Source organism: Stegostoma tigrinum, chromosome 25 (assembly GCF_030684315.1).
Source record: "Stegostoma tigrinum isolate sSteTig4 chromosome 25, sSteTig4.hap1, whole genome shotgun sequence".
Lineage (NCBI taxonomy): Eukaryota > Metazoa > Chordata > Chondrichthyes > Orectolobiformes > Stegostomatidae > Stegostoma > Stegostoma tigrinum.
This window is the reverse complement of record NC_081378.1, coordinates 38,525,058-38,548,602: the sequence shown is the minus strand read 5'-3', so window position 1 is coordinate 38,548,602 and position 23,545 is coordinate 38,525,058. Positions and strand designations below refer to the sequence as shown.

Here is a 23,545-nt window from a genome sequence, read left to right as displayed (position 1 = left end):
CCTATTGGCTGGCATTTGCAAGCTTAAGAAAAGAAGTATTCCAAGTATTATAAGTGAGACCAGTTGGACCCTGCATCTTGCACACCTGAGAGGAGAGGTTGTCATTCTGATACTCTTGCTATTTCTTCCCTGATGTTAAGTTTCTGAAGAAAAAACAGCAATGAGTTCTGAGAATTTATTGTTATATGTTGAAAGTTTTAATCAGCCCCTTCACTTGCCATTGTTTTCTTGACTTGATTTAAGTAGTAGAGGAAGCCTATGAAACCCATAAGAATTGTTTCTGTTACCAGTTGGTTTGATGTTAATTTGTACACTAACCTTTAGAGACCTCTCGATACTTTCTAATCATCCTGCTCAGATATGTTAACACGTACCTCTGGAACAGATGGGACTTGAGTCCAGGATTCCTGGATAAGAGGTAGGTAGGTACTCACATGTCCCACAAGAGCCCCAAGGAAATACCCATGGACATGATGCAGTTGAATGAGTTGAACCATCATTCAAATCGCACAGTTGGTCTTTGTTAATTGTATATGAATCTGAATTATTTGTAGCAGTCGGTATCTTTGAGTCAATTGGTGGGCTTTTGCCAACTTTAACCTGGTTCCTGCAGGCAATCTGGGCCTAAACCCAATTATTTGAGAAAAAGCCACATTATGATTTTTAAACTCTGAGAAGAATAAAAACAATTCCCTGCAATTTTTCTTGGTTAACTTAATAGTACTTGAATTGTTAACAATTTCTTATTGGTTTTCACAGGCTTGTAAGAAAAGCAGCAACCCATTGTTAGTGGAACTTCTGCTTAACCATGGAATACGCGAGCAAGATATTCGGAAAGCTTTAGAAGTCAGCATTAAGTTGGGTGATGAGAGAATCATAAGCTTGCTTCTAAGAAAGCTTGGATTGGACCAAAACAATAAGGCCATTTGTCTGGGTGGACTTCATATGGGCAGGATTGAAGCAACTTGGTTACATCCGTTGTTTTCCAATGAGACATGTCCCATTTCAGAGCAACCGCTGAGTAAGTATGTGAATAGGTTTAATAGTTAAAGTTGTTAAGGCTTTAGGTGGAATTGTGGAAGTATGGATCTCTTGTGTATTCTGGTATTTAAGATCTGGGGATGTCCAGATGTGCTGGTCACCACGGGAGTTGCCTGGGAATTATGAACTTCCATTGGACAATTCTCTTTCTCCCTAACAGTCAGAGAATTTGGACAGTGCCAATTTATTCACTCAAGTAGTTGCACAGGAAATGTTAGACAAGTAAAATCTAGTGTAACTCCTGGGCAACTAAATCTGGTGTAATTTCTAATCACATGCACTGACTTGGCAAATACTTGCTTCCACCCCTGTTAAACTCCTTATGATTACCTCTCATGAGCAAATCTGTCTACCCCTACCAAGCACCAAACTACACCCTCAGCCCAATTCGATTATCCTCCCTGACTCAACCTATCATCTCTCAATCATTCCCCTTCCTACTTGTTCATGCACTTACACCAATTCATTAATTTTCACACTGGAACTGTAATTTTACCATTCTGTAGCTAGTGCAATAAAAAGATGAGATGGTAAGAACTGCTGATGCTGGAGGCAGAGATAACACTGTGTGGAGTTGGAGGAACACAGCAGACCAGACAACATCATCAGAGGAGTAGGAAAGCTGACATTTCAGGCTGGAACCCTTCTTTAGAAAATAAAGAAGAAGGGTCCCGACCTGAAACAACAGCTTTCCTGCTCTTCTGCTGCCTGGCATGCTGTGTTCCTCCAGCTTCATACTGTGTTAGAATGAAAAGGTGCCCTGTCTTGATCCCTTTTTGAGAGCGCTGCGATCAAACACCTTGAAGGCATGCCTCTTAAATCTGTAGCGTTCATTTTTTCCACCAGTTTACAACAACAATTTTTCCTTCTTCCACACCAACATTCTTTTTAAACTACATGGTCATGCAGCTGCTGGGAAGTGCTGTGTTCACAGACAGGTGTACTGATGCAGAGCTCCTGTATCAGGTGGCCATGCATCAGCCTTCCATGCCCTCCTGCCTTCAGCCACGTGCTCTTTGCTAGCTCACAGCAATTACTTAGAGTAATTTCCTACAGTCTGTTTTACCTCCACCTGTTTAACTTCTGGAGGCAGAACAATGTGTCCCATGCTGCATTGAGGCATTTTTGAAGTGGCATATATATTAGTGATGTCACAACTTGTCACAATAAGTGCAAATTTACTGCCGTTAGATACTAGGAAACCAGTTCCTTCATACGTAAATCTCTGTTGCTGGACAGATTTTGCAGTGTTTTGTTTACAACGGATGAATTAACAACGATTACTTCCTCGCTGAATAGCCACAGGTGCCTCCTTGGGAAAGCTTTTGTTAAAAGATGGGACAGAATTGTCATCGGTACTGCAGAGTTCACATATAAATTCTGCATTGGGCTACTGTGAGGAAGCATCAAGTAAGAGCAAAGATTACACTGTATTGTTGGATGTATCAGCAACTGAAACAGAAGAAGGCAGCATATTTGATGACTTGGAGAATGAAGGTTTGATTCTGATAAATACTCAAACAACTTTATTGACTTCTTTTCATTTTATCGCTAATTTAGTTTAGGTATTGTCCCTTTTTGATGGCAGATGGTTTTATCAAATGCTATGTTAGAGTGATAGTCTTCACTCATTTGTTATGAATGCAGAAAGTTACTTAGCACATGTCTTACGATGTGGTTTGCATAATTCCATTGACAAATTACAACTATTATAATTGTATTTTTTTAAAAGACAAATGTTCTGTGTATGCACTTATTTTTCACTGAAGTCTGGGGCACGGTCCTGTAGTAAAACTTAAATTCAAAATTTAGTAATATATCTGTAGTTTTCTTCTGCATTGCATTAGGGGATGTCCATTAATTGTTGATGACTAAAATTTGAGATGATATGGAGAGAGTGTTTGCAGGCTTGTGCGTTCAAGCCAAACCAATAATCAGACTATGTTTATTTGAGTACTAAAACATTCCAATTTTGTAGTCCATATTAGTTTATATGAAAATAAGCCGTGTGGCTAAGCAGAGAAAAGCAATTATTTTCCAATCCACGATTGGGTTATACATTTATAGAACATAGAACATAGAACAGTACAGCACAGAACAGGCCCTTCAGCCCACAATGTTGTGCCGACCATTGATCCTCATGTATGCACCCTCAAATTTCTGTGACCATATGCATGTCCAGCAGTCTCTTAAATGACCCCAATGACCTTGCTTCCACAACTGCTGCTGGTGACGCATTCCATGCTCTCACAACTCTCTGTGTAAAGAACCCGCCTCTGACATCCCCTCTATACTTTCCACCAACCAGCTTAAAACTATGACACCTCGTGCTAGCCATTTCTGCCCTGGGAAATAGTCTCTGGCTATCAACTCTATCTATGCCTCTCATTATCTTGTATACCTCAATTAGGTCCCCTCTCCTCCTCCTTTTCTCCAATGAAAAGAGACCAAGCTCAGTCAACCTCTCTTCATAAGATAAACCCTCCAGTCCAGGCAGCATCCTGGTAAACCTCCTCTGAACCCTCTCCAAAGCATCCACATCTTTCCTATAATAGGGCGACCAGAACTGGACGCAGTATTCCAAGTGCGGTCTAACCAAAGCTTTATGGAGCTGCAACAAGATCTCCCGACTCTTAAACTCAATCCCCCTGTTAATGAAAGCCAAAACACCATATGCTTTCTTAACAACCCTGTCCACTTGGGTGGCCATTTTAAGGGATCTATGTATCTGCACACCAAGATCCCTCTGTTCCTCCACACTGCCAAGAATCCTATCCTTAATCCTGTACTCAGCTTTCAAATTCGACCTTCCAAAATGCATCACCTCGCATTTATCCAGGTTGAACTCCATCTGCCACCTCTCAGCCCATCTCTGCATCCTGTCAATGTCCCGCTGCAGCCTACAACAGCCCTCTATACTGTCAACGACACCTCCAACCTTTGTGTCGTCTGCAAACTTGCTGACCCATCCTTCAATCCTCTCATCCAAGTCATTAATGAAAATTACAAACAGTAGAGGCCCAAGGACAGAGCCCTGTGGAACCCCACTCACCACTGACTTCCAGGCAGAATATTTTCCTTCTACTACCACTCGCTGTCTTCTGTTGGCCAGCCAATTCTGTATCCAAGCAGCTAAGTTCCCCTGTATCCCATTCCTCCTGATCTTCTGAATGAGCCTACCATGGGGAACCTTATCAAATGCCTTACTGAAGTCCATATTCACCACATCCACAGCTCGACCCTCATCAACTTTTCTAGTCACATCCTCAAAAAACTCGATAAGGTTTGTGAGGCATGACCTACCCCTCACAAAGCCGTGTTGACTGTATTTGATCAAGCCATGCTCCTCCAGATGGTCATAAATCCTATCCCTCAGAATCCTTTCTAACACCTTGCAGATGACAGACATGAGACTTATATATTTAAATTGTAGTTAGATGAGTTGTTTTGATCATGTGCGACAAAGCAATTTCCCTGAACTTCCATTTTCTCATTAACTTTTTTTTTTCTTTAACCTTTAGGGAGTTATGTTGTTATTCAAAATCCAAACAATCACTTGCATGTTGGAGATTACAGCAAACATACAATTAATTTGAGGCGCTGCAGTTCATTGGTATGTTAGTTAAATGATTTAGACATTAATTAAATGCAAAATGCTGTTGAATATTTGAACTGTTATATCTTCTTTTTATTTAAAAAAAATTGTAGTGATTGGATTATTCCTTTTCTCCTTTTCTCCGTTGGATTCAAACTTGCTTTCTAATTGGTCATTGGTAATTGCTGGTTAGTGTGAAACAGTTCAGATTCCACAACAGAAAGCACACGTTCTACACCAAAAATTTAAATTTGAAGTATATTAAAAGAATCTAACTCTTTAACAATTTGAACTAATTTCTAATATTTAAGAAACAGAAATTCAAATGAATTAGAGGAAGAATTGAATCTGGACAAGTTTGATATGCATTATAGGAACATTGTAATAACAATAAGCCATTTTAGCCCATCAAACCCACTCTGCAATTTAATATGATCATGGCTGATCGAACACTTCAGTGCTTTTTATTCACCCCATCCTCATAACCTTGCATGCCACTGGAAATCATAAATCTTTCAATTAGTAACTTTAAATAAACACAAAGACTGAGCCACCAGAGCCCTTTGTGGCAGAGATTCCTGAAAATTCACAATTCTGATTAAACTTTGCCACATCTTGGACTTAAGTGATTTCCCCTTATTTTTAAATTGTGCCTTCTGCTTTTAGACTCACTGAGCAAGAGAAACATATTGTTGCATCTACTCTATCCCTTCATAGGTTTCAAAGTTCACCTCTCATTCTTCAAAACCCTAGAGAATACGAGCATCATTTGCCCAATATCTCTCTTTGGTCATTTCTGCCATCCCAGGAACAGGACTGCTGAACCTTTGGTATGCTCCCTGAATGGCAATGATATCTGACTTAATGAGTTAAGGAGACCAAAACTGCAGACACTACTCCAAGTGTGGTAACCAACCTTTTATACAAGGCTTTGCTACTCCTGTACTCAAATCCTCTTGGAATAAAGATCATCATTCCAGCAGCCGCCTTAACAGCTTGCTGTATCTGCATATTACCCTTCCATGACTTATCAACAAGGGCAGCTAGGGCCCTCTATACATTTATACTTGCCAAACTCTTACCATTTCAGCAATACTCTGCACAGAGCAATTTACAGCTATCGGTTATTTCTTGACTTATTTCCAAAATTAGTTGACAGTAGTATTGTAGGAATCATGTTTTGTTTTTAATGCAATGCATAATTTATAGTGTTGTCATAGATAACTTGAATGGGTAATTTTACATGGTGAATTTGAAGATTCTACTTGTAATAATTAAAATTGTAGCAGTTTCATGCCAGTTAAAGAAGTGCTGCTATAGATCCAATTGTAATTACATGCTGCCAGCTAAGCCAGAGGAAATAGGACTAGGCTGTTCAGCACCTTGAATTCGTTCTGCCATTCAGTGGGATCATGGCTAATCCAACATTCCTCGTGCCTACTTTCTTACCGTTTCCCCAAAATCCTTAATTCCCCTGATCAGCCTTAAATATATACAAGGTTTCTGTCCCCACACCCCTCAGTAACAAGGAATTGGCTGCCAACAGTCTGAGAAGAATTTCCTCTTTGTTACAGTCTTAAAGTGAAGTCCCTTTATTCTGAGACTATGCTGTGTGGCTCTAGACTCTCCTGTAAGGGGAAGCATCCTCTCAGTAGTTACCCTGTAAAGCCCCTTAAAAGCCCGAGGAATATGTTTCAATTAGATCACTTCATTTCCTTATAAATTCTAATGAGGAACATCCCAACCTATTTAACCCTAGTTCATAAGAATTCCTTCATACCAGGTCTCCAGCATCATAGGTGCCTATCTTCAGTCAATTCAATTTATTCCACATGATATCAAATGGCTGGAGGCACTGGTTACTGCAAAAGCCACAAGGCCTGAAAACATTCTGGCAATAGCACTGAATACTTGTGCTCCAGAACTTGCTGCAATCCTAGCCAAGCTGTCCCAATGCAGTTACAAAACTGTAATCTACTTGACAATGTGGAAAATTGCCCATGTATTTCCTGTACACGGAAGCAAGTCAAAGCCAATCCAACCAATTACTGGTGCATCAGCCTACTCTTGATCATCAGTAGAGCTGGAATGTGTCATTTAACAGTGCTATCAACAGTGCCTGCTCAGCAATAACACTCACTGATGCCTCATTCCACAAGGCCACTCAGCTCCTGACCTCATTACAACCGTGGTTCAAACATTGACAAAAGAGCAGAATTCCAGAGATGAGACAAGAGTGACAGCCCTTGATATCTTGGCCACATTCAATCAAATGTGGCATCGAAGAGCCCATCAAAACTAGAATCAATGGGAATTATGGGCCAAACTCTCCACTGGTTGGAGTCATACTTGGCACAAAGGAAGATAGTTGTGGTTTCTGGAGGTTGGTCATCTCAGCTCTAGGACAACTCTGCAGTAGTTCCTTAGGATAGTGTTCCAGATCCAACTGTCTTCCACTGCTTCATCAATGATTTTCCTCCATCATAAGGTCAGAAGTGAGGATGTTTGCCAACGATTGCAAAATATCCAGCACGATTTGCAACTCCTCAGATACTGAAGCAGTCCATGTTCAAATGCAACAAGATCTAAACAATTTCCAGGGTTGGGCTGAGAAGTGGCAAGTAACATTTGCACCACACAAATGCCAGGCAATGATCATCTCTAGTAAGAGACAATCTAACCTGCATGCTTTGACATAGCAGTTATCATTGACCAGTAATTCAACTGAACTCACCATTGACTTTTGAGCAATTAGGGATAGACAATGAATGCTGGCCTACGCAGTGACACCCATATTCTGTGAATGAATGAAAGAAGAATTAAAACAAAAATATATGAATACAGTGGCTACAAGAACCAGTCAGCATCTGGGAATATTACACTGAATAACTCACCTCCTGACTCCCCAAAGTCTGTTCACCATCAATAGGCACAAGAGAGGAGTGTGATGGAATACTGCTTACTTACCTGGATGAGTGCAATTCCAGTAACACTCAAGAAGCATGACACCATCCAGGACAAAACAGCCTGCTTTATAGGCACCACATCCACAAGCATCCATTCCTTCCATCACTGACTCAGTAACAGCAGTGTGTGTTGTCTACAAGATGCACTGTAGAAATTCACTAAAGAACCTTTGAGAACATCTTCCAAAACCACAGCCACTTGCATTTAGAAGGACAAGGGCAACAAATATATGGAAACACCACCGCTTGCAAAGTCCCTCCAAGACATTCTGGAGTATATTCCCAAATATTTTTGGGCTATGTTTAATGAAGGAAAGGGAAGGTTTTGATTTGAATGCAGCAGGAAGGTTATACATACTTCAGTTGCATTATAATTCTTGCACTTACATTTTGACATAATACATAATATATTTTTGGTGGAACCATAGTTCTGTAGAGTATAAAGCACAGAAAAAGACTATTTGGTCCAATTATCTATTTTCTTTCCACCTCTTTTCATTTAAATCTACTGGTGTATCATTTTCTTCCTTTCTTTCATGTACTTATCTGGTTCTGCCCTAAAGGCATCAAAGTGACTGACTTGACTTCCAGTGAAGAAATTTCTCCTGAATTCAATATTGAACTTATTGATCATAATTCTTTATATTTATGGCCTCTAGATTTGATATTTCTCACTGATGAAAACATCTTCTCTGTGTCCACGTGTCCCTTTGGGGTGGGGTGATGGGTGTGTGGAGGCAATGGCCTGGTGGTATTATTGCTGGACTGCTTAATCCAGAGACCCAGATAATGTTTTGGGAACCGAGTTCAAATCCCACCACAGCACAATGTGGAATTTGAATTCAATAAATATCGTGAATTAAAAATCCAATGATGACTGTGAATCCATTGTCAATTGTTGGAAAGCCCCATTTGATTCACTAATGTCCTTTTAGAGAAGGAAACTGCCATTCGTACCTGGTTTGGTCTACATGCGATTCCAGACCCACAACAATGTGGTTGACTCTTGATTGCCCTCTTGCGATTAGGGATGGGCAATAAATGCTGCCTAGTCAGCAATGCCCTCATCCCATGAATGAACTAGAAAAGAACCCTTTCATAATCTTCATAATCTTGGCCTTCTCAGTTTTCTCAACCTTTCCTGAATAGCATATCCCCTCAGCTCTGATACGATTTTAATTATTTTTTTACTTTCTCCAATGTTCCAAATTACAGAATATGTATAATACAGCAACAGTGTCTATAAAATGGACATATTTATAACACATTACCTTCGATGACCAGTGAAAGTTGTTACATAAGAAAATGTAACTTCTGGGCAGTAGAACTCTGAGCTGTAGAAGTTCTGAACAGAACAAAAATGATTGTGTGATGATTATAATATATTCATATTTACAGTTTAACTTATATTCATGCAAATGTTTCTGATCCGTTATGTTAAACCAATTTACTTTACTGACAGAGTTCACTGGATGATGTTGAGCCTGCAGTTAACCCAAGACAAAGATCTATTTCTCATATAATTCATAAACCAGGTAATGAAAATTACAAATCTGATCTTTGATTTACACTGTATGAAGCCATTCCAAATTAGCAGATATCAAATTCATTATTTTGGAAGAACCCATTGTCTTCATTATCAGTATTGCTGTGTAAACTGTTCTATAAGTTATTCCAACAATTTTGCTCCCATTGCCTTTACCAGAGATACAATCCAAATATTTGATTCTTTTTTTGAGAAAGATGTTTCCCTTGATTTGCCCTTTTCTCTATGAGCCCCTGCTATTTCCACCTACTCAAGTAATTATTGTGATGTAATTTATGTATACGTGAGTAATAGCAGCTGCCCTCCCACAAGTTTGGCACCATTTTAAAATTTGACCTTATCCTCTGATTTGGTGCTCTGAGTTGAGAAGGCGACGGCCTAGTGGTATTCTTGCCAGATTATTGATCCAGAGACCCACATAACATTCTGGGCACCTGGGTTCGAATCATGGCAAATAGTGGAATTTGAATTCAATAAAAAATATGAAGAATTCAGAATCTAATGATGATGATGAATCTATTGTCAATTGTCAGAAAAACCCATCTGGTTCACTGATGCCCTTTAGGAATGGAAACTTCCATTCTTATCTGCTCTGACCTTCATGTGATTCCAGACCCACAGGAATGCAGTTGACTCTCAACTTCCCTAGGGATTGGCAATAAATGCTGCTTAGCCAGCAACGCTTTCATCCTGTTAATAAATAAAGAAAAATATTCAGTTGCAAAGCATAGATACATTTTATATAATGCACTTTCCTCATGATTTGAAAACCTTGATCATCTTTTTTAATTTGGAACATTTATTCCTGGGATAATTCTTTCAACTCATCTCTGAATCCCTCCAATCTATCTATGACAACTTATTTTGAAAGTACCTGCAACTGCTCATTCTTTGAAAAGTACAGTGAGTCAAGTGAAATGAGGAATAGTTTATGATTTTATTCTCTTCTCTTGCCCTTGCAGATTATTTGCATTTGGAAGATCAATTAGCTTTTCCTGAACATATTATAGTTTTACTAGTGCAAAAAATAATCTGCTCAGGTTGACATGGATTTGTAAGAGAGAGGAAGTTTAGTGTCTATAGAAGTACGTTAATTTAAAGTGACTGTGTATGTTTCATAAAAATAAGTGGAGTTGCTTGGGGCTTCAGAACTATATGTATTTTTTCTTGTGTTTCAGTCTTATCAGAAAATTCATGAGAAACTCCTAAATTTCTTTATTTTTCTACTTTTATGCTAAGAACTATAGTACTAAATTTTTTAACGTATTTGTTTTATTTCTCTGTCTGTGTAACTAAGATTTTGTATCTAGGTACTTTGTAAAGTAAGATGGGGCCATGTGTGATGACATGATTCACTTTTCACTATACTCTTGTACACTATACTTGAGTACATGTGACAATAAAATCTAAATCCAAATGTAATGAAAGTAAATGGTGCAACATTTGTAAGTTTATGTATGTTTTATACCAGATTGTGCATCAAAAAGATCTTCTTTTGGAAGTGGGAATGACCACTGGTTGCAGCATGCTACTGAGACAGAGTTCATCTGGTCCTTGGATCTTTCTGCAAATGACTTGGAGCACCTAAACTCCATCAATCACACATGTTGTATTGCTCCACACCTTGAACAACTACAAAAGATGGATTTAAGTCAAAATACCTTAACAAGTTTCTCACAACATTTGTGTTCTGTAAGAACTAATTTTTTAATAGTACATTCTGTTGTTTCGGACAATTTTAATCAATGAAGATTATGTTTATTTTGATGACCCATGTAACATGCAAAAAGCCAGAAGAGAAATGAAGGATGGAGATGTGCATTCTATCAATCTCTATTGTAAAACCTGGAATATCTGAGTAGAATTTGATATGAATATTAAATAGTAGTCTTAATAACATTATATGATTAAAGTAAAAGAATGACACCAAGCCTGATTCGTAGCTTCCCTTTTCTCAGGCCCACCACTGCTATTTTGCTCCTAAAATAGCATTTACAGCATGCACACACTTTGTGCTAATGGTATTGGATGCTTTTGATGAAAGCATTGACATCTAAAGAGCATCTGTTGGAAGTATGCAGAGTAGACAGATCATGAGATCAGTTATCCTATAATTTCAATTTCATGCCAGCACTGCCATATCAGCACTCCTTGCTCCAGTTAATGCCCTCTATCAGCCTTGCATCACTAAATATGTCTGAAACAGCAGGAATGACCCTCGTTAACAATATTTAGAAGATCATCAAGCACTTTCAGATTAGTTCATGATCAGTCTCAACTGACTTGCTGTGATAGTAAAATTCCTACCACTATCCCTTGGGTGATGCCTCAGGTATGCCAGTAATAAGTTGGAGAACACATTACTGGATTAGTGTGACATCCTGTATGCATTCACTCCTATAATGGCAGTGGTGAAGGCTTCATCTGCTACATTCAGACTGCAGTCTTAGTGGCAATCAAAACCGATTAAACGCTGCATCATTCTTGGATCCACAAGTGTGTTACACTGTGTCAGCTACTAATCTACTCTGGTAAAAATAGCATCACAGCTCTGTGAGACACTGTGTGCTACATTGGTATCGCACTGTCTCCATGCAAATTCTGTCCTCTTCGGCCCCATGGCTTGACCACGGTCTCATTATAGCAAGCATTTCTCCAGAAGAGTATTGTTTATCTTACCTGTTCCCTCAGCCTGATAGTAAGATGTTACTGCCTGGGTTTGTGCAATGTCTTCTGCGAGAGGAAAGGAAAGGTAACTGGGAAAAATAAGATGTATGGCATATTGAGAAGTGTGTGAGGGTGCTGGTGCAGTTTTGGGTGTGAGGGGTTTTACTTTTACAGTCAGTTATAGAATGCTTTCCAGTGCCTGTTTCAGTGAACTCCCCTTTTAGGAGTACTGTCCTGAAGTATGCAGACTGACTTTTACTTGCCTCACAATTGGGCATGCAGTAACCTATAGTATACTTGACTTTGGCCCCCTGCTATAATAGTTTGAATTAGTTGACTGCATAAACTCTCTACACTATCTGCACCAAAAACAGTGGATATTATGCAATAGAGATAATGGGAACTGCAGATGCTGGAGAATCCGAGATAACAAAGTGTGGAGCTGGATGAACACAGCACGCCAAGCAGCATCTTAGGAGCACAAAAGCTGACATTTCAGGCTTAGACCCTTTCTAGGCCCGAAACATCAGCTTTTGTGCTCCTGAGATGCTGCTTGGCCTGTTGTGTTCATCCAGCTCCACACTTTGTTATCTCGGATGTTGTGCAGTCTTGTTTAGCAAATCCTATGCCAGTGTTGTGTTATATTTTGCTGAACAGCTGGGTTATAGAATTCCTTAAAGAAAGCAACAGATTTGTTTAGGAAGTGGCATAGTATTGACAACATGAAACAGATTTAGCATACTTGTCAAGTCAATATTTAATCAGCACATTTGTTAATGTACAAAATGCTGACACCGATTTAAATGTGCAATCTAATGGCGAAAACAAATTAGGATTTATGATTTGATGAAGGATTTATTATTTCTCTGTTGTGAGGCTGTTATATTTTTACCCTCAGATTCTCAAGTGTCTGACAGATTTGGACATGAGCAATAACAAGTTCACCTCTTTTCCATCATGTGTACTGGAAATGCAGTCCATTATGTCCCTTGATATCTCCAGGAACAACATTGGCCATTCTCTAACCTTAAACTCCACATGCCCAACCCTGAAAAAATTGAATTTGTCACAAAATCAACTCTCAACTTTTCCAGATTCTCTTGATAAAGCCACTGAAAATTTACAAGAACTATTAATTAAAGGGTAAGCTTTTAGACTCTTCTAAATCATACTGTGGTTATTGTCAATTGAATTGTTAGATACTTAAGCATCATAAGTTCTATTTGGCACTAACAATATGATTGCAAGTGAAAGCAAAATGTATACTTGGTATAACTTGAAAGTGGCTGTGGAATCCACTAAAAGAGTGGAAGTGTGTCATAAGCGTGATGTTGTGCTGAAGGTTGCACTCTGTGAAGTTCTGTCAACATTGGTGTTAGACCCCATCATGTTCTTAATAATGTAAATAAAATGCTTAGCAACTATTTTGCTTCCCAGGTGATGACTAGGAAAGTGAGTTAATGGGGATGTGTTGATGACAGTATGGTTGGCAATGGGAAGCAAATGTAGAGTTTAATAAAGAGCCAGGGATTGGTATAAACTCCTCAACAATTTGCTCAAGTAAGTTCTTTCGGATGTACACTGGTTTAAAAAAAAGATAAGTGCCATATGTACGTAATGAATGGAGTTCAATAAGCTATTGACAGTATAGTCTCCATTGACTACATGCTGTCATTGCTAAGATATGGTGCAATGTCCCACTGCAAGCACAGAAACTAATTCACCATGTCATGAATAAGATCAATGGATTTTGCTTTTGACAGACAACGAACTGAGTTGTGGAAAGCCCAAAGCATTATTAACAATCCTAAAACATAAAGTCGTGCAAAATAATTGCCATAAAGCTATGGTTTCAGTCATAGACGTTTATCAGTTGAATGAGGTAGCTTGGTTGTCAGCTTTTTGGAAGCTGTTAACAAGTTCTACAGATTTTTCTAAGCATTTGAGCAAAGTTTGTTTCAGAATGTGAGAAAATGATCATCTCTCACACTTAAATTCTTAAAAAGCAAAATCTTTACATTCACCCATCAGTGTAATTTGTATTAGCTCTGTACTTCCTGAGCTGAGCCTGTATTTTAGATCCATCTGTTACCTGATGCTTAAGTGAAAAGTGTTAGTTTTCATAGTTTTATAGGCTCTTTTAATGATGCAGCAGACGATTGATGAATTGATCACCTCTGGCAAGCAAGTCTTTTATTTGCTTCTCAGGCCTAAATTACCTAATTCAGATGAATGATCCAATCAAGTGTTGTGATCCAAGAATGGTCTTTGAAAAAGAACAAGTTTGGAAGAAATATGCTTCTAATGTTGGCTTGAATAACTATTTCCAATAAATGAACCACATTATAGCCTGACTTGATGCCATAAGCTTTGACATTTCTGTTGTTTCTCTGTTTTATTTTTATTTGTTCGCATTGTTTTTCATTTTGACGTATGTTTTAATTATTTTCTACTAATTTTAAGTTATTTCCTAATTCATTCCATGTTGAAGGTAATTGCAACCTTTATTTAAAATTCCATCTGCCTGAAGAAAACCTGAAAGATGGGTACATTGATAAATCAGTTGCAATCAGGTCTATGTTTTATTGGTTAAAAGATCTAACATTAATCAAGAAATATTTGCATAATTAAGATTATCTTTATTTGTTAATTTCTAATGTCTCTGTTGTATTATTGAGTACAGGTCGTTTATACAGCAAAAATGTAAAAGGAATGAATCAGAGTCAAGAGTTCAGACCCACTACCATAGCTGGAGAATGTAAAATCAATTTATTGAATATGGAATAAAAACCAACAACTGATTTTCGTGCATATCTATTTGGCTGACTAGTACCCTTTTAGGGAAAGAAAACTACAGACTTGACTTAGATAATAAAATGTGAGGCTGGATGAACACAGCAGGCCCAGCAGCATCTCAGGAGCACAAAAGCTGACGTTTCGGGCCTAGACCCTTCATCAGAGCCTCTGATGAAGGGTCTAGGCCCGAAACGTCAGCTTTTGTGCTCCTGAGATGCTGCTGGGCCTGCTGTGTTCATCCAGCCTCACATTTTATTATCTTGGATTCTCCAGCATCTGCAGTTCCCATTATTACAGACTTAGTCTGGCCTATGTGATTTCAGATGTATATCAATGTGAGTGACTGTTAATGGCCATTTAAAACCCAGCAAATTCACACCATTAGGAATTGGTAATAAATGGGGGCCCTGGCAGGATATCTAATTCTAAAAAGGTGAAGTCATCAATCTCCTACAGACTGTAGGGCTGCACTGACGTTAGAGAGACAACTGGTGTGGTTTAACTGAGGGCAACCAGAGATTGAAAAGGAGAGTCCTGTGTTAACCTCAACCATTGGGAATTAAATCCACATCGTTGGCGTGATTCTGCATTGCAAACCACTTGTCCATCATAAATCAGGGCTAACATGCCTCCAAACTAACTTTAATGAATAAATAAAAACCTTCTAAAAGAATAATATAAATTATAAAAAACCTTTTTTTTGTGTATTGTATAACATTTGATATTCTTACTCAGGTCAGAGGTTTTCCTCTACTGTCAATGCAAGCATATTGCAAACTAAGTTGTGAGACAAGAATACTCCGTCAGAGCTGGCACTGAATTCTATGTAGCTGCAGTATCAAAGCATATATTACATTTATTTTAACTAAATTTTGAAGTGAAGATCAAGAAAGTAAATTCAGGAAGAAATAACATTTATATGATTTGTGGACTAATCCACCTCCGCATAGGTGCCTCTTTAAGAATTCCCAGAATTGTTTGAAATTGAATTCAGATTATTGATCTGATATTATTTAACATTGAGTAGGTCTGGAATCACATAAGCCAGACTAAGCAAAGTATTCTTTTCCTAAAGGTTATTCATCGACCAAATGGGTATTCACAACAGTCAATTGCAGGTTTTTATTCCATATTCAATATTTAATATGGAGCTAATTTTTTGTTTTATTTTGTAGATTTGTAAACTTTATTTAAACTTAATTTGAATACAATTTCCTCTCCATTTTAGAAATAAAATAAGGACACTTGTATCATCTCTGTGTTTGGCTGAGCTTAATCTACTAGATCTTAGTCAAAACTGCATCTCTAACATTCCGGATATGTTCTTGACGCAGTGCTCCAAGCTAGATACATTCAGAGTCTCAGAAAATCATCTCAGTAAGTATACTCATAAACAAATTGCAAAGGGGAATTAATTTCCTTCGTGTAAATGTGTACATAGACTAAAGGTAATAGAATTAAAGGCTGGTGAGTTACAGAAGGGTGCCATTTGCATTATTGAATCCTGCCAACTTCCTCACTGAACAGTTTAGCTCGTCCCACTCCCTAGCTCTTTCCTGTAGTGCTGCAGTTTTATTTTCCCATTCAATGTTTATTCCAATTTTATTTTGAAAGCTAGGATTGTATCTATCAACCCCACCAGTCTTTCAGGGAGTGCCTTCGAGATCATAATCTCACACTGCTTAACAAAACAATGTTTTCTATACATCACCTATGATTGTTTTGCTAATTGCTTTAAACCTGTGTCTGTGCCTTTTGGATCTCCACCTTTCCACCAATAAGAAAGTTCCTCTCTATCTGTACAAACTTTGAAAGATCGATTTCTTAGATGAACAATTTGAGTTCAAAGCTGTATGAAAAACTTCAACTGAAGTCCTTGTGAATTTTGCATTGTGGCTTTTCTGGAGACTTTACTATAGTTGTGTTTTGTTTTTATGATATGTGGAACATTCCTTACTTTGAGATTTTCGGAAGATTAGAGAAAGTGCAGTCACATGTACCAGCCTGTAATTGCAGATTTAGTTTGGACATTAAGATTGGATGAGAGATACTGTTTCTATCTTCCCTGTGAACTGACTGTATGAAGTAGGTGATTCTAAAATGTTTCAACTGTTTAAATATTCCAGCTGAATGGTGTCAAATCGAAAGAGTCTAGGGCATATCACTCATTAGAGACAGTTGGAAACTTCTGTAGCAACAAGTTTCATAGAAGGAACTTGCGTCCCACAAACAATAGTATTCAATAGTAAGAGGCACAGACAGGCGGTTCTGTGGACGTGAATGAGATGAACAGATGGTATGTTGCCTCCTGAGTGCCAGCGTCCGTGATGTCTCGGATCGTGACTTCAAGATCCTTAAAGGAGAGGGTGAGCAGCCAGCAGTCATGGTACTCATCAGTACCAATGACATTAGATAGAAAAAGGACTGAGAATGTGTAAAACAAGTACAGGCAGTTAGGTTAGAAGCTGAAGTCCAGGACAAACAGGGTAGTTATCTCTGGATTACTATCAGTGCATGTGATAACGAGGTAAGAAGTATGGAGAGAATGCATCTAAACATGTGGTTACAGGGCTGGTGTAGGAGGGCTTCCATTTTGTGGATAATTAGAGCACATTCTAGGGAAAGTGGGACCTGTACAGTAAGGACGGGTTGCACCTGAACCGGAAGGGCACAAATATCCTGGGAGGGAGGTTTCCTCAAGCTATACAGGATGGTTTGAACTAGATTGGCAGGGGGTGGGAAACTGGATTTTCAATTCAGACGATGAGGTGTTCTGCCTTCCAACAGTCACAACAGGGAGTGAGGTTGGTAATAAGGAAATGCGGCCGATGGAGTGTAGTTGGAGACAGAGATGGTTTGAGGTGCGTATACTTCAGTGCTAGAAGTATCGGAAATAAGGCAGATGAACTTAGAGCGTGGGTCAGTACTTGGAACTATGATGTTGTGGCCAATACAGAAACTTGGGTAACTCAGGGACAGGAATGGTTGTTGGAAGTTCCAGGATTAAGAAATAGGGAGGGTGGAAAAAGAGGCAGGGGAGTGGCATTGCTAGTTAGGGCTAGTATAGCAGCTACTGAAAGGCAGTTCGAAAGTGATATGTCTACAGATTCGGTTTGGGTTGAGGTCTGGAACAAGAAAGGAGCAGTCACTTTGGGGTTTTTTTTACAGACCCCTTAATAGTTGCAGAGAAGTGGAGGAGTGGATTGGGTGGCAGATACTGAAAAGGTGCAGAAGTCACAGGGTTGAAGTCATGGGTGACTTCAACTTTCCAAATATTGATTGAAAATATTTTGGTTGTATTAGTTTAGCTGGAGCAGATTTTTGTCCAGTGCATTCAGGAAGGATTCCTGACACAGTATGTGGATAGACCAACACTAGGAGCAGCCACTATAGATTTGGTGCTAGGCAATGAACTGGGCCAAGTATTAGAGCTGTTAGCAGGAGAGCATTTTGGCGGTAGCAATCATAACTCTGTTACTTTTACAATTGTCATGGAAAAGGATAGATACAAACAGCAGGGTAAGGTTTATAATTGGGGGAAGGGTAATTACAATTCTGTTAGGCAAGAACTGGATAACATAAAATGGGAACAGATGTTGTCAGGGAAGAACACTATTGAAATGTGGAGGTTGTTTAAGGAGTGCATACTGCATATGCTCGATTATGTTTGGCCCTGGCAGGCAGGGAAGATGTGGTCAAGTGAGGGAGCCTTGGTTCTCAAGAAAGGCCAAACTACTGGTTAAGAGGAAGAAAGGTGCTTCTGTAAGGTTTAGAAAGCAAGGAATGGAAAATGCTTCAGAGGGATACAAGTTAACCAGGAAAGAGCTGAAGAAAGAGCTTAGGAGAGCTATAAGGGGGCATGAGAAAACCTTGGCAGATAGAATCAAGGAAAACTCCAAGACTTTTTACATGTACAAGAGGAATAAGAGAATGACCAGAGAAAGGGTAGGGCTGATCAAGGATTGTAAAGGGAATTTGTTTTGATGATGTTACCTAGAATGGTGATGAAACGTCTGAAAACTAACCTTCCAGCTCAGCGAGCAAACTCACATCCAGGGAATTTGTGCGTGGAGCCTGAAGAGATGGGACACGTCCTTAATGAATACTTTTTTTCAGTATTCACAACTGAGAAGGACCTTTTTGTAGAGGAGGACAGAGTGAAACAGGCAGGTGGGCTAGAGGAGGTGAATGTTAGTAAGGAAGATGTACTTGGAATTTTGAGGAACTTGAAGCAAGATAAATGCCCAGGCCTGATGGTATTTATCCAAAGATTCTATGGGAAGTGAGGGAAGAGATCGCAGGGCCTTTGGCAATGATCTTTTCATCCTCACTGTCCACGGGTATAGTGTTGGAAGATAGGAGAAAGACAATGTCATTCCCTTGTTCAAAAATGGGAGTAGGGATAACTCTGGAAACTACAGGCCAGTTAGTCTTAGGTCAGTGTGGGCAAATTATTGGAAAAGGCTCTGAGAGATAGGATCTATGATCACTTGGAAAGGCACAGTTTGATTCATGACAGTCAGCATGGATTTGAGAGGGGTAGATCATGCCTCACAAACCTTAATGAATTCTTTGAAGAGTTAACCAAATACATGGTTGAAGGTAGAGCAGTGGATGTAGTATACATGGATTTAAGTAAGGCATTTGATAAGGTTCCCTGCGGTAGGTTCATGCAGAAGGTAAGGAGGCATGGGATAGGGGGAAATGTGACAGATTGGAGTCAGAATTGGCTGACCCTTAGAAGACAAAGGAGTGGATGGAAAATATTCAGCATGGTGCTCAGTTACAGGTAGTGTACCACAAGGATCTGTTCTGGGTCCTCTTCTATTTGTGATTTTTGTAAATAATTTGGATGGAGGAGTGGAAGGGTGGATTAGTAAGTTCGCGATACAAATACAGTACAAAGGTGGGTAGCGTTGTGGGCAGTGCAGTGGGCTGTTCTAGGTTACAAAGGGACATTGATAGATGCAGAGCTAGGCTGAGAAGTGGCAGATGGAGGTTAACCCTGAAAAGTGTGAGGTGATTCATTTTGGAAGGACAAACTTGAAAGCAGAATACAGAGTGAATGAAAAGATTCTTGGCAGTGTGGAGGAGCAGAGGGATCTTGGGGTTCAAGTCCACAGCTCCCTGAAAGCTGCCACCCAGGCGGATAGAGTTCGTAAGAAGGTGTATGGTGTGTTAGCTGTCATTAATGAGGGATTGAGTTAAAGAGCCGTGAAGTTATGCTCCAGCTATACAAAAGCCTGGTTCAGCCACATCTGAAGTATTGTGTCCAGTTCTGGTTGCCTCATTACAGAAAAGATGTGGAGGCGTTGGAAAAGGTGCAGAGGAGATTTACCAGGATGTTGCCTGGAATGGAGGGAAGGTCTTGTGAGGAAAGATTGAGAGAGCTAGGGCTTTTGTCTTTAGAACGATGAAGGGTGAGATGTGACTTGATAGAGTTGTACACAATGATCAGAGGTAGATAGAGTGGACAACCAAAGACTTTTTCCGAGGGTGCAGGTAGCTATTACAAGGGGGCATAGTTTTAAAGTGAGTGGAGGTAGATATGGGGAGATGTCAGAGGTAGGTTCTTTACTCAGAGAGTGGTTGGGGCATGGAGTGCATTGCCGGAGAGGGTAGTGGAATTGGACTCATTAGGGGCATTTAAGCGGCTATTAGATAGGTATGTGGATGATAGTATAAGGTAGGGATGGAGGTTAGATAGACCTTAGGATTAGTGTAAATGTTCGGCACAATATCTTGGGCTATAGAGTTCTATGTTCTGCATTCTATGTTCTAAACAGTGATGAGATGATAACCAGACAGTTTTGTTTTTATTGACATAGCTTAGAGAATAAATATTGAACAGGGCACAGGAATGAGTATTTTTCCATCCAGTAATGTCATAGATCTTTTAGATCCACCAGAGATAACAGTCAGTTAGAACTTGATTTTAGTATCTCGTCTAAAAGAAAAATAACCTCTGCTGGGAAGCAATAAGTCTGTTCCACATAAAGAATTAGCTTATACGTGCTCACATTTCATGTGCTCAAATTTTCCAAGCTCCTAAAATGACTTTTTCAATGATAACTCAGTTATGAAAATATGGTGAGCACTGAAAATGAAATTCTCAAAATCATGGAAAAAAAATCCCAGTTTTCCAAGCAAGGTTTTCGTGGCTGGATGAAAAGCTCACTAGTGAGCAGTGAGGGCCCAATTTGAGCGCATTAGCATCCCAATATTATCTGATCTTGGTTCATTCAAGTGCAGGCTGCTATTTTCCCAATGGAGAGAGACTAAATGGCACCAAATTCTGAGATGAACATCAGCATGGGTGTCTGGTGGCTACAGCTCACTGGTATCTTTTCTGAGCCTCTATGTTGACCAACATTCCGCAACACCTCAGGTACACTCCATGGACAGTGACTGCTTGCACCCTGCATCCATGGACATTTGATGTCAACAAAACACCTGTCTTACCACCCTTAGCACTTTTGGGACTCACATTTAATGCAGTTCAACACTGCAGTGCTACATTTTGGAGCTCACCGACACTGTATGTTGCAGTGCTGCTGCCTGGATATTTTGTCCACAAGGACAGGCATCCATCTGATGCATTGGAACAAAGCAAAATGCAGGACGGTCAGCTTGCTTTCCTAATATTCACTCAGTTTGCATACACCTGAACAGTGACACCTCTGCCTTGACTTTTAACACAGATAAAGAGCCAAACAGTTTATCATGTCTGGCAGCAGTAAAAATTCAGTGGAGTGCTCTGGTCAGTCTAGAATTTGTTCCTTTATCAATTCGGAAAGGTATCCCGATTTAAGTAGGAAGTGCAGGGGTCGGGACGATTTTAGGGACTGGTGTGGGTGAAAGCCATTGAGATAAAATGCTGTGATTGGTAGTCCATGAGCCTCTGTGTAAGGCAGGTGCAGTGCCAAGGTGAGTGAGTTTGAGGTAGCAGAGATGCCATGGTGGAACTTATCCTCGCGGAGTGCAGGATGTGATTAACATTCTTGCAGTGTTGCTGCGCATTCCTATTGACTGTGGACAGTGCACCAACTGGGGTGGCTATTTCAGTCCGGGGTGGCTATTTCAGTCCAGGCTGGCAGCATTTGACATCGAGCAAAACTGGAGGTTAAATATGGTGCCTGCAACATGAATGCTGGCAGTACTCGCCATCAAGCATTGCACCACTGTTGAGGGTAAGAGTGGTGTATATTTAGTGAGATCAATAGCATTGTACTGCATTGGACAAGTTGCTAGAAGTCCTGGAGGGAGATACTCCATGAAACTTAGCAAAATTGATGCTCAGCTGATTTTCAGGAAAATTGAGCCCCAAGCCTTTGATTTAGAGTCAATAGTTCTACCGCTGAGCTAAACAAAGCCAGTCTGCTGCCTTTATTTCCTACAGTTTCTTTTTGTATTTCAGGCTTCTCTTGGGAATAGAAAATTCAGCTATTGCAAATGGGAAAGTTTTTTGAAGATATTATTTGAAAACACCAATAAAGTCTTGGTCGGGGGCTGGGGTTTTCTGCTGACTTTGGCATATTTTTAGCCTGTCAACAAATCTCTTATTGAGGGATACCTAAACTTTCTGTTGAGCGTTTTGGGCTTTTTCTGTGGATTCCCAAGGCCAAAGTTTGGAAAATCTCAAGTTCAGCACAATTTGAGTTTTCATGATGGTTTGTGCTGGTTTTAAAAAAGACACTAAAACCAGGCCACTTACATAGAACTCTGTAGCACAGTACAGGCCCTTTTTCCCACCATGTTGTACCAAACTTTTATCCTAAACCTAAGGTCTATCTGATCTCCACCCCTACCTTATACTATCATCAAACATTAAACTCTGTTGGCACACATCCTATCCTTTTGTTTGTTTAATTAATTATGCTCACTTACAGGTCTATGAGGAGGCTCTAAAACTTCAGCTGTGTTTTGGGTGTCAGTGACACTAATAAGAATGTTTTAAAAAGGCTTCACATGTAATTTGAATTGGATATCAGAAACTGACAACTTTACCCCAGACTTACTAGGAAATGGACATTTGCAAATTTGTTGTGGAATTATCCTGTTATGAAGTACTTCTGTGAATTATAGTAAAGCAACTTGCAAGAGGCTTGTGGAGGAAATAAACTTCAAATGTTATTGTCTAAAATTTCACATTTTAGAATTTTTTTTCATTAGATAAAGGACAGGATCTGCATTAGAAATATATGTTCCTTCAAGACATTGCTGTTTTCACCTGGACTTTGCAGAAATAGTTGGTCATTTTGGTTTAGTGAAACAGTGTCAAAATAAATTTAGTGGTTATGTTTCATAATCAGCATATACCTATTTCTCCAATGATCTTACAATTTTCATTTGTTCGATTTAAACTATATTATTTCAGTAACAGTTCACAACAATGTTGCATCGTAAGAAAATTAGCTTTTTTTCCTTCATTTGGACTTGGAAATATTTTAAATCTGGCTTTCCTCTCTGTTGAGCTTTATTATTTCTTTTTGACTTGGATTTAGATTCTGCATCACTGACAAACAAAATTCAACCCGGTAACTTTTGTTCTGTGGTTTTCTAATTGACTGTTTCATTTAACAGGTACATTGTCAGGTTTGCCGTCAAAGATCACTACAATTGATTTGGCCAGCAACAAGTTCGACAGAGTTCCTGAAGCAGTCCTCAAGCTTCAACAGTATGTGCCATAGTCTGTCAACTTTGCTTTATATCCTGTTTGAGTGCAGGAATGAATATATGCACTCATCAGAATGGGAGATATTATCCTCGAGAGTTGACTGTTTTATGACATGATGTTTCACATCAAGTGTTTCTAAGTCAAGCAAAATATAACCTGAATTTGCAGCAACATTGCATTACTCTATTTTGAACACTATCTGATCTCTGAAGTAGCAACATTTATTTTTCTCTCAAAATTTCTCCAAATGCCCTATA

At 39.3% G+C, this 23,545-nt stretch overlaps 1 protein-coding gene across 3 annotated transcripts in view; it reads left to right on the top strand.

Annotated features, from left to right (window-relative positions):
- The window catches only part of lrrk2 (leucine-rich repeat kinase 2), a 130,305-nt gene that overhangs the window by 45,224 nt on the left and 61,536 nt on the right, over window positions 1-23,545 (top strand). For all 3 annotated transcript variants that reach the window (XM_048554222.2, XM_048554221.2, XM_048554223.2), the window contains exons 19-26: window positions 760-1,021; window positions 2,341-2,538; window positions 4,563-4,654; window positions 9,065-9,137; window positions 10,620-10,840; window positions 12,714-12,958; window positions 15,840-15,988; window positions 23,195-23,288. In XM_048554222.2, coding sequence (XP_048410179.1) covers window positions 760-1,021; window positions 2,341-2,538; window positions 4,563-4,654; window positions 9,065-9,137; window positions 10,620-10,840; window positions 12,714-12,958; window positions 15,840-15,988; window positions 23,195-23,288 — 1,334 coding nt within the window. The remainder of the gene's footprint in view (window positions 1-759; window positions 1,022-2,340; window positions 2,539-4,562; window positions 4,655-9,064; window positions 9,138-10,619; window positions 10,841-12,713; window positions 12,959-15,839; window positions 15,989-23,194; window positions 23,289-23,545) is intronic.